We start from the raw sequence: 11,844 nt of genomic DNA on the forward strand, positions 1-11,844 counted from the left end.
TGCTAGATAAAAGAGGTAATTCACATAGATAACACTTCATGTATTTATAGATGGTAAACGGCTTAATTTTCCATCCAGGACAACAGTCAGCAACAACAGGTGGAGTCATCCGGTGATCATTCCCCTTACACCTACCAACAAACCAAGTAATACGGAGGTACAGTCAGCGTGGGATCTTTTTATTATGTCGTACATGCTGTGCATCTCAAATGGCACCCTATTCCCTATATAGTGCACGAGTACAGTTAGAACTCTTGTCAGACTTAGTGCACTAAGTCCACTAATATGGTGCCATTTGGGACCAGGGTGTTCAGCCTAGCCTATATGGTTGTGGGTAAATGTTTTATATTATGAAATAGATTGTTTGGATCCTGGATGCTGATTGGTTGATAGCAGGGAGTTATTCACCACAATCCCCAGGTAATGCCTGTTAACAGTTCCATGTAAATTGTCAATGCGCATCCACCGTGTCACAGCCCAGCCAGGCCATTCATAAACGTAATCTCCCCTGGAAAAAGGCATTAAGACCTTATGGTCCCATGTGGCTCAGTTGGTAGAGCATGGCGCTTGCAACGCCAGGGTTTTGGGTTTGATTCCGACGGGGAACCAGTACAAAAATCTATGCAAATCCTTACTGTAAATTGCTCTGGAAAAGAGTGTCTGCTAAATGACAAAAATGTACATTTCCCCATGCTTGTAAGCCTAGCATTAGGTTTGTCTCAACTTTGCTGCCTGCCTCTCTGACCTGTACAACAATGTTGCAATCTCCCCTGTGCCATATGAACATGTCCAAAAGAGACTGACAGCTTCTCTGAGCCAGGTGAATTCATTTATCAGGATCATTATAATGGATATATCCATAGAAATGGCAATAGAAATCAAGGTAAAACAAACAAAAATGCACATAGTCTGCTGTCATTTCAGCTGCCTGGTGTGATTGTGAGTTAGTTTTAGTTGGCTAGCTAGCAAAGCAGAAGTAGCTAGCCTACGTAGCTGCATGCCAATGATTTGTCTAGCATGGCAACCATTGCAAATAGAATGGAACAAATGAATGGCCTGCCTGTTTGGCTAGCAACTTCACAATCTTAGAACTAACAACTGGCTTTTCCTCAGACCATATCGCCTGGTGGAAGGATGAAAGAAAATGAATTTACTCATTAAAATAATGACATATTGTTCATCTTTTTTAAATGTTGGGAATCGTCCTAGCCTATAACTCCCTCCTAAGGGCTGTTTCCCCAGGCCTTTCGTTCCGCATTGGGCCTAAGAACAACCCTTAGTCGGGAGTTATTTGCAACGATAATCCCCGGGTCTTCATGCCTTATTGCTTAATGATCAGTTTTCAAATTCTGATTGACCAGCAAGTTACATCTGACCAAATTGGGGTTTGTGTGTGTTCAGACAGCAGTAATTTGCTGACATGGCTAGTTGTCATAGTAATGACTGTTGTGTGCGCAGTGGTGCAAGCTAATTAGTGGTGCTGCTCGTGCTTCCTATCACTCAAGAGGTTATGTAGCAAGCTAACGTAACAACAATGCCTGCCATGGACATTTCCCAGTTTCTTTGAATGTTCAAAATCATAGTGTAAGGACACTTTTAAAGCCTCATAGGATAAGATGATAAAACTTTCAAAACGAGTCCATTTTGGCTAGCCACAGCAGTCAACTAGCTAGCTAGGTATCTGTTTAGCTCTCTAGCACGTTCACTAATTTGTTTGTAAACAATTAACAAGCTAGTTATCTACCACATGATCTTGTCAAACTGTCAACAGAGTAGCTAGTGAGCAACAAGATATGCCAAATAACAGTCTAAAAACCACTTCTGGACAAGTACATCACATTTGACCGTTCAGACACAAGTCGCATGGCCAGGAATCAGATTTGTATCTGATTTCAAATGACCTACCAAGGTTTGAAATGTGGCTTGAAATATGCTTTTTGGCTGTTCAGACTGCAGGAAAAAGAACAGATTCGAATCGGATATGCAAACAAATAGGATTTAAGTCACTTCAAACTGCAAATGTGCACAAGGCTTTAGTACCAGAGTGTACAATCATTTGACTGTCTTGGTTGTGTCCTCAGGTGTGGTAGGAGCCCAGAAGACAGAGTGGGATGACAGTTGAAACAATCATGGCTGCTTCTGGTGATGGATTGTGCGTTAAGGATTTATCCCCATTTTGTACAGATTCTGCAATGATTTACTTTTGTTTGTGATAAGAAAAACAAGTGAGACAATTTTGGTATAAGTCCCATGAGGTGCAAATAAGTGATTAATTTCATCAAAGGATTCAAATTCTCAAAAAAAATATGAAAAAGTAGTTGTATTTTACTAAAGAAAGAACATTTATTTTTTACCAAGAATTGTCACATGGATGTAAGAACCTATAGAGGATCATGTGACTTGTTGTTTATGGTGCATGATAGTAAAGACGTCTTTTGTTAATATTTTTTATAATTGAGTTTTTCCTCTTTATTTTGTACTGAAATAGAATTTTCTGAAGTTTATTATTTATCTTGAAAATGATGTTTTGTGCTTGCTGTGTGAGTGTTGCTATGGTGACGTGTTAAATGTTTCTTATTGTAAAGTGATTTATCTTAGTGGTCTAGATTGATCTTTCCATCTAGACCACAGTAGCTGTATAGGCAACCTCCTAGGCTAGAAATGAGGAAGTCACGGTGAGAGCTATTGCCTTGTAAATCAGCGAAATAGGGCTTTTCCTTTGGATATAGCAAAATAAATCTGCTGTGCTTAAATGTTCTTGCTTTTCCCCTCTGAAAACGAATCTGAAGTAGAAGTTTTTGAGAAAAGAATGTTTAGAGTGAAATTACCCTCTAAATCTGATGATGTTTTAATAGGATGTAATGTTTGTATAATCACAGGGCCTTAAATGTCTCTGGTTGTTTGAATGTGCTAGAAATTCTGTTGAATTATCACATTTTGAATCTTGCCTTTTTTTGATTACTTGGTGTTGTAGATTAGCCTAAAATGAGCTTCTTGGGGTGGGGATGGAATAAGGGAGGGCGTGGTTGTGTCTTTTGGGGGATGTTGTTCTTTTTCACTTTCAGTTGAAATGCAGAGGCTAACTTCGATTTATCAAAGCTTTCCAGTGCAACTTACGGCAAACGTTTAATGGAGTTTTAGTTGGGGAAAAACTGAGATGAATATGTAGATTTTATTGCACCCAGCTCTTTGATAGGAAACAAACAAGCTCGGCACTTTCAATTATGATTTACTTCACCAAAGAACTGTGAGCTAGTAAATTGAGGAAATAGTTAAATTTCTCTCTCTAACCAGGATGTAATTGACTTTTTTCCAGACTAGATTGCAGTTTGGAGAATGTGCCTTTTTTGTACATGTACATTCAGTTGTCATACGTTTTATGGGAAAATATGGACACAAACAAGCATGAAGGACAATTTGGATCCAACAAGTGCCACACACTGATTTCGTCACTACAGAAAAATGGAAAATGCAACGTTATAAAATGAATAAACCAGGAAAGAAGACAGTTTGAAACTATGAAATTACAAAAAATACAATAATAGTTTGTTTTGACATTGTGCAACAGAATGTTATTGCTAAAGTTTGGTAATTTTTTATCATAGTAGATTTGAACAGGCTTTATGATTAAGTTGTCTTCCAGAAGCCTGTGTTCTGGCCAATAGATGGTATGTTCTGGCCTGATGGTCAGACAGACCGACCAGTTATCTACCTCAGAGTTTACTTTCTCCTCTGTATTGAGCCGGGTTAGCAGGTCCAGCCCGCCCTTCCAGACCAAACGCCATGCTCAGGAGCTGGCAATATACACTTGTTTCCTTCCTTTCAGGTTGTTTTTAATACTTTTTGATTTTCTTCACAATAATTGTTTTATTTTTTATGACGTATTATTATAATCATTCAGAGGACAATTGTGCGTTGAGCGTGTTTTAGTTGTGTTCAGAAATTCAGTTTCATAGTTTCAAAAGTAGAACTGCTGCTTTCATCACAATTCCAGATTCCAGAGGCTAATAAAAGTGGTTGAAGATCAATAAAAGCTGAAAGTTGTGGTATTTCCTGGATCTGTGGTCCTGAGAACATCATTGTTGCTTTGTCAGAGTCCAGACAGACTTGCAGCAGCATTTCCTCTGAAGTCAGCTTGAGTTGAGTTACCAAAGTAAAGGGCCATTGTGACTATACTTGAGATTTCTGTGAAACGCCTGAGACTGATAACTAATACTGTTGAATTCTTGTGAGGGTTATGCTGCTAGTAATGTCTGAACCAAGTGCCATACTGCGTCTGGGTCAAGAGTTGGAAGGGTGCATAAAGAAAGAAAAGCTAATTTAATTAACCATCATGTTAAACAGTCATTCAGTTATATTGAAAAGTAGTAATTTATGAAGAGAGAAGTTTTGTACAGATCGTTTGAAGAAACAAAGGATTTTCATAGAGATATCTATATGAGAGTAAATATTAGATTTTTTTTTTTTTTTTTAACATGTGCCACACATTTGCCAGTGGTAACTTGTATGTCCATTTTATGAAAACTTTCCTCTATATTTTTGTTTTGTAGAGTTTGTTAAAGCCAAAAATATTTTTTTCAGTGCATTGTTACTTAAGCATTATTTCTGTTCATTTCTTCGAATTTTTTTAAAATAAAAACTTCCATTGGAATTCTTCTGTTTTGACTTTCTGTGTTGTGTGAGAGAGGAGAGGCGGTATTATATTGATCTCTGTCTGTTGTATTTCCCTGGATTCTTGCCCATAGTAAACACACACCCTCAGAGCTGAGACAATTGCTTGTTCATTTCCTAGCAACATGACAAAAAAAAGAACTGTTATAAATTACCATCATTTACGTTATAGGATCTCTATGCCTAAAACAGAATTCCCCGAAGTAATTGTCTTTGGCTGTAAAATGTTGTTTCACTGTCTTTGCCTCCCTCTTTCTTGCTGATCAACACCCCACCCCACCAATCCACTGTGGAGTCTGTATTGGAGGTACTTCATTTGACCAATGGGAGCTGCTCCTGCTCTATACAAACATACATTTTGAGAGTTCCAATTGTTATTGATAAATGTAAGACAAATTAAAGGATATAGTGAAAACATATGACTTTGAAGATAAAAAAACCCAGTTTTATTAGCTTATTTTATTTTATTTCCTTACAGTGAAATGTGTCGAGACTAGAAAAAATTGAAGCATATCAGAAAACTAGCATATCTTTGAAAAGTTAATTATATTTGAACCTTTTATTTTTGTCTCTTTTTGTAAATGATACCCGTGACCTCTGTTTCCACAGATAAGGTGCTGAAGGAAAACAATTTCAGCAGTTCCCGCTGACACAGCCGTTGCCGTGTTTTTCTTGTGGATCTTCCTCACAAAGCCAAAAGCTTTCAGGAAATGATTGGAGAGACAGTACAACATGGCCTGTATGGGCCTATCTCCTTACCAGCGACTGGCTCACCAAGGCCAGGGAGTGAGATTAATCCTACAGTAGCAATTTCCTCAGAGCACATGAGAATTCTAGTCATTGGTCTCAACACACTGACACTCTGACCTTCCCTCACATAGAGTTGAGATTGACACTGCTCTCTCTTACAATGAAGATATATGACACATTTCCTCTCGCGACAGAGGGGAAACTTATCTATGAGGTCCGTTACCTTTGCGAATGACAGGCTCAAGAAAAGGAAATTGGATAAATGGGGTAGAATCATACCATGTCAATCCAACCCGATTAATATAACTCTGACAATGCAATTCATCATGAAACTTTTGTCTGTTTTATTTCTCATCTTATGCACTGTTTTGTAAATCAGCTATGGAGGCAATCTAATCAATATACCAGGACTCACTGCTCTAGTCTGTCATTAGAATGCCTGAACAGACCTTTCTGTTGAAGAGACCTTCTGTTGAGTTGGACATACAGTGTGTTTGGCACTAGCACATTCACAGCCCTGAGGGTGAGGGCAGTGTAGAGATTATCATCAACACCATCTCCCGGTCACAGTGTTAACATGCATGTATGTCCCTGTCTCCGCCAGGGTGAGCGGTGACAGGAGGGAGGCTAGAGGGACTGGGCCTTGGAGAGGGCTGTGGCCAGGCCTGTGTGGGTGGTGGATGGGAGGGAGGATAGAAGGACGGGAGCTTGGAGAGGACCATAGTGGCCAGGCCCTGGACTGGCAGATGGGTCTTCCTGGTCTCCTGCAGGGTGTGGTGCCACCCGACGGGAAGCCATGAGCAGCAGACAGACGAGGAGCCAGATCCATGCTGCAGCTGTCTGTGGCTTGCAGCCAGCTGCGTCTACTGTACAAGCCGGGCACGCCTTCTGCCTCCACTATAACTATATCATACTACCCGTTCTGCCCTTTTGTCTGGCTGCAGGTAATATCAGCACAGCAGCTTTCCAAGAGGAGCCATCTCAACAAAGGTATAATGATTGTGCCGTCTACGAAAAATCATGTCTTCTGTTCCACCAAAGTATGTGGCGTTTACACAGGGAGAGGACAAAGAGCTCTTGATCTTTTCTGGACTTTTTTGAAACATCAACCTCCTGCATCTCAGTGGAGAGTGAACTAACAGTGGTATCTTTCTATCTGACCATTATGTTTGATCTGTTAACATTCCTAACATTCCGATGACGTTGAATGGCTGGGTGTATTGCTCTTCTGCTCTGTCTTCACTCACAGACGTTCCATCTAAAACATTTGCTCGGTATCATGTCCTGGAGGGCTCCTGAAGATAATAACTGTATATCCATATTTACTGTAGGGGAAAGTGGAGTAAGTTGAACCGCCCATGTTTCTAGGAAACGATACACAAAATTGAAGAATTAATAATTTGACCACATATTTTGGAAGAGGCCATCATTTAATGGAGTGTGTGAAGGAAGAAACCACATGGAAAAAGGGGTAAGCAGGTAAAAAAAGTTTCACCAAGTCAAATTTAAAAAAAAATGTGTTAGAGGTTTCATGATACTTGTATCTATCTTTAACTTCAATATGAGATCTTAAACCTAGCATGCAAGTTCATCCTTGTTTCTGTGTGGACTAATATAGTCCAAATGTTCAAAGCACCGGTGCAATGCATTCTATTTTTACAGTGAACACTGTCCGAGTGAGGCTACAATACATTGAGTTTCACTGAGAAGCTGTGAAGCCAGCTGTAGCCTATTGCTATTAACCTCTAAAAGTCTAAGCCATTGGGGGAGGGTTCTACTAAGCTAACATATGGAATTGTTTTAAAATGGTCCTACAGTACCATGGATCCTTTAGCTATTTGATTTTGAATATTAGGACACCTTTAGTTATCAAATAAATATTGAGCCTTTACTACTATAGCCCATAGAAACACATTGAACAACACTTTCATAAATGGCAAAAAGAACAGTAAAAAAATGTATCATAACAAATAAGGTTTTGAAGTGTCTGTCCTATATCTAGGAGATATAAGAAAGCTCAAGAAATATTTTAGTTTTTTTGGACGCATATTTAACTCCTTATTTTTGTTGGCACAAAACTACCCCTGTATTTTCATCCATTTGTATGGGTTACCTTCAGACGAGTCCCGTGACTCTTGTGGGGATCATAGAGCAAAACGGAGAACACCATCGTGTTCGTGACAGTCTCCCCTTTCCACAGTGTAGCCCAAACAGTTCGGACGCTACAGACAGAAGTTGGCACATCAGGGTTACCGACTTCAGACGAGTCCTGTGGGACTTGAGGGGGATGTAGAGCAAAACGGCACCATCGTGTTCGCGAGAGTCCGTAGGCCAAACTGTTCGGACACTACAGACGTTTCTGTGAGAAGACCACCTCCCACCTGCTGTGTACCGGAGAAAACCTTGCCTGACAGGCGGGGGCGAAGGACACTGTCTAAGGGTGTTGCTTCCGCCTACCGCTAGCTACCTGTACACAGCAGGTGGGAGACTGGGTGACACTGTGTGCTAGCATCACTGTGCACTAGCTAGCTTGATGGTTAGCTAGCTAGGACACGGTGTCGCCCCTGCCTCCTGCCTTCTGTGTACTCCTTAGGAGCAGCTGATTAAGCTAGCACACAATGTCGTTCGCTCCCGCCTGCCGAACACCGGCCCTGGCGTCATTAACAGAACTGAGGGAAAACAGTACCCGACAGGCAGGGGCGAAGGACATTCTACCGGTGTGTACCACCTACAGTTGTCGCTCCCTTCTCGCTTCCACCGCAGATGCAGAAGGCTGACATATGCGGGTGCGGTGGATTGAGACACAGCCCATGCAAAAAAACAGACATATCTAGTTTAAACTGATGGAGATTTTTATATTATGTTACTTAGATTGTCGCAATCTTAAGGATTGTATTAAAGAATGTGAAAGAATGTTGTGTATGTTTACTATTGCCTGGTTGTGTTCATGAGTCTTATTAAAGAATGTGAAACAATGTTTACTGATCTTCATTAAATCGTGTATGGCTATTTATATTTTATATAGGCCTACATTCGTTCATGTGGGCAGGTATGTTTACTGCTTTTCATTCAATCACGTATGGCTATAAATATTGTATAGGCCTATAAATTTGTTGATATGGGCAAAATATTGTTAATATAGCCTACATAAATTGGTTCAGTTATTGCCTAAAATAAATGTATTGGTATGGGCAAAATATTATATATACAGTATATATATATACCAGTCAAAAGTTTGGACACACCTACTCATTCAAGGGTTCTTTCTTATTTTTACATTGTAGAATAATAGTGAAGATATCAACACGATGAAATAACACATATGGAATCATGTAGTAACCAAAAAAGTGTAGTAACCAAAATATATTTGAGATTTGAGATTCTTCAAAGTAGCCACCCTTTGCCTTGATGACAGCTTTGCACACTCTTGGCATTCTCTCAATAGCTTTATGAGATAGTCACCTGGAATGCATTTCAATTAACAGGTGTGCCTTGTTAATTTGTGGAATGTCTTTCCTTCTTAATGCGTTTCAGCCATTCAATTGTGTTGTGACAAGGGAGTGGTGGTATACAGAAGATAGCCCTATTCGGTAAAAGATCACGTCCATATTTCGGCAAGAATTATGCCGCTCGGTCATTGCTCATCCATATATTTATATGTACATATTCTTATTCCATCCCTTTACTTAGATGTGTGTGTATTAGGTAGTTGTTGTGGAATTTTTAGATTACTTGTTAGATATTGCTACACGCTCAGAACTAGAAGCACAAGCATTTTGCTACACTTGCAATAACATCTGCTAACCATGTGTATGGGACCAATAAAATTTGATATGATGATTTGATTTGAGAACAGCTCAAATAAGCAAAAAAGAAATGAAAGTCCATCATTACTTTAAGACATGAAGGTCAGTCAACACAGAACATTTCAAGAACTTTAGAAGTTTCTTCAAGGGCAGTCGCAAAAACCATCAAGCGCTATGATGAAACCGGCTCTCATGAGGGCTGAACAGGAAAGGAAGACCCAGAGTTACCTCTGCTGCAGAGGGTAAGTTCATTAAAGTTAACTGCACCTCAGATTGCAGCCCAAATAAATGCTTAACAGAGTTCAACTAACATACACATCTCAACATTAACTGTTCAGAGGAGACTGAGTGACTCAGGCCTTCATGGTCGAATTGCTGCAAAGAAACCACTACTAAAGGACACCAATAATAATAAGAGACTTGCTTGGGCCAAGATACACGAGCAATGGACATTAGACCGGTGGAAATCTGTCCTTTGGTCTGATGAGTCCAAACTTGAGATTTTTGGTTCTAACCGCCTTGTCTTTGTGAGACGCAGAGTAGGTGAACAGATGATCTCCGCATGTGTGATTCCCACAGTGAAGCATGGAGGAGGAGGTGTGATGGTGTGGGGGTGCTTTGCTGGTGACACTGTCAGTCATTTATTTAGAATTCAAGGCACACTTAACCAGCATGGCTACCACCTGGTTTGCGCTTAATGGGACTATCGTTTGTTTTTCAACAGGACAATGACCCAACAAACCTCCAGGTGGTGTAAGGGCTATTTGACCAAGAAGGAGAGTGGTGGAGTGCTGCATCAGATGACTTTGCAGAGGGGACCGTAGAGTGAACGAAGAGCAACCAACAAGTGCTCAGCATATGTGGGAACTCCTCTTGAAGCTGGTTGACAGAATGCCAAGAGTGTGCAAAGCTGTCATCGAGCCAAATTATTTTTATTGTGTTTTTTATAAAAACTTTATTTAACTAGGCAAGTCAGTTAACTTCTTTGGGGTACCCCCCCTTCTCAATTTCCGCCTAAAGACATACCCTAATCTAACTGCCTGTAGCTCAGGCCAAGAAGCAAGGATATGCATATTCTTGGTATCATTTGAAAGGAAACACTCTGAATTTTGTGGAAATGTGAATTGAATATAGGAGAATATATATAATATAATATAACACAATAGATCTGGTAGAAGAAAAGACAAGGAAATAAACATACGTTTTCTGTTTTCTATTGTTGCTGCATCATCTTTCAAATGACCATGAACAGCCAAACATACAGATAGGGTGCTGTGGATGATTTGAATGAAGAACATAAGATGGCAACAATAGCTGAGCAAAGTTTTAGACAGATAACTTAACGAATGAGCGAGCTACATGACATTGAGCATGAAGTCACCCAGGTGTCCCACACAAATGTACCCAAATGTACCCAAGTGGCCGAATTGGTACAGTGATACATTTAGAAGGAAATAGCTATATACAAAATACATAAATGCTATTCTAACCCCCCCCCCCCCAAAAAAAATATATGAATAAAAAATATATATAAAAAATAATAAACAAACAAATAACAAGGGTAACTATTTACACATTTTCTATTTACAATATTGTATATTTTATAAATAAATAAATAGATAAATATTGTGAAGACCCTCAGCCCTCAGTCCTGGTGCCATGGCCCATAGCAGTCTCTTTCTGCTGTAAAGCAGAGGCTTACTGAACAGGTGGTGGAGGTGATGGGGTATTTTCTGTGACAAAGGGCACAACGTCGCCTCCCCACTGTGCCCTTTTTGCCCTGAGGCACATTCATGCCTGCAGATTTTAATCTGGGCATGTGAACACCACTGGTTGACAGAGCAGAGGGTGCTGCAGTGGACTTGCTGTAGCTAGCAAGCTCCTGGATGAGCAGCTCCCTGAAGGCTAGCTGTGAGATAGGGTGCTGTCTCTATCAATTTCCTCTATAATTTGGGTTAAATCTGTATACCTAGACTTTGTTTTAGCTTTTCCTGATTTATTCGCCAAAATGTAAATATATAAACTTGTTGAAAATGCTATTGAATATGTACTGCTATGCGTAACACTCGTGGCTCCGTCAAGTAGGATTTGCAATGGCAAATTAACCTCTTTTATGCCAGAGTTTACGACAAAGGCTGGTCTTCAAACGTATAACCATTACATATTGCCGTTTACCTCAGCTCATTGGCTATCTTCCAAGCTTGATTTCAAGACGATCAGTGGTCATTGGGCCAAAATACAGTCAATCAACGATAGACCGGTCCTACCATTGGTGCGCAATGAGGTCATTGATTGGTGTCTTCAAATCGGTTTGTTTCGGTCAATTCATCCCGGGAAAAGACCCATCATGTATGGTTGTGTTAGTAACAACCAGAGGATCGCAATGAAACCAACCATGACTGGATAAACGTTTGTTTAGTGTGTGTAATTACCACGAACGCTTCATCCAAAGTTGAATGAGACTGAAATCACGACGCAACCGGTTTACAAATGTTTCGTGTTAGGCTATAAAAAATGATTTTATTAAACAAAACGAACATTCACTGTGTAGTTAGGACACGTGGCATTGCCACCAGAGAAAGCGCTTCAATGGTAAGCGATTTATTTTATTGTTATT

The 11,844-nt window shown here is 40.0% G+C and overlaps 1 protein-coding gene across 6 annotated transcripts in view; it reads left to right on the forward strand.

Moving 5' to 3' along the window:
- LOC129821318 (RNA-binding motif, single-stranded-interacting protein 1-like) overlaps window positions 1–4,651 on the forward strand; it is a 48,665-nt gene extending 44,014 nt beyond the window's left edge. For 5 of the 6 annotated variants that reach the window (XM_055878846.1, XM_055878850.1, XM_055878847.1 and 2 more), the window contains exons 13-14: window positions 79–157; window positions 2,082–4,651. In XM_055878846.1, the coding sequence (XP_055734821.1) occupies window positions 79–150 (72 nt within the window). In that variant the 3' untranslated portion in view covers window positions 151–157; window positions 2,082–4,651. Of the gene's footprint in view, window positions 1–50; window positions 158–2,081 lie in introns of all 6 variants that reach the window. The other variant, XM_055878848.1, reaches the window with a different exon arrangement.
- The last annotated feature ends 7,193 nt before the right edge of the window (window positions 4,652–11,844 follow it).

This window comes from Salvelinus fontinalis, chromosome 23 (genome assembly GCF_029448725.1).
Source record: "Salvelinus fontinalis isolate EN_2023a chromosome 23, ASM2944872v1, whole genome shotgun sequence".
In the NCBI taxonomy this organism is placed as follows: domain Eukaryota; kingdom Metazoa; phylum Chordata; class Actinopteri; order Salmoniformes; family Salmonidae; genus Salvelinus; species Salvelinus fontinalis.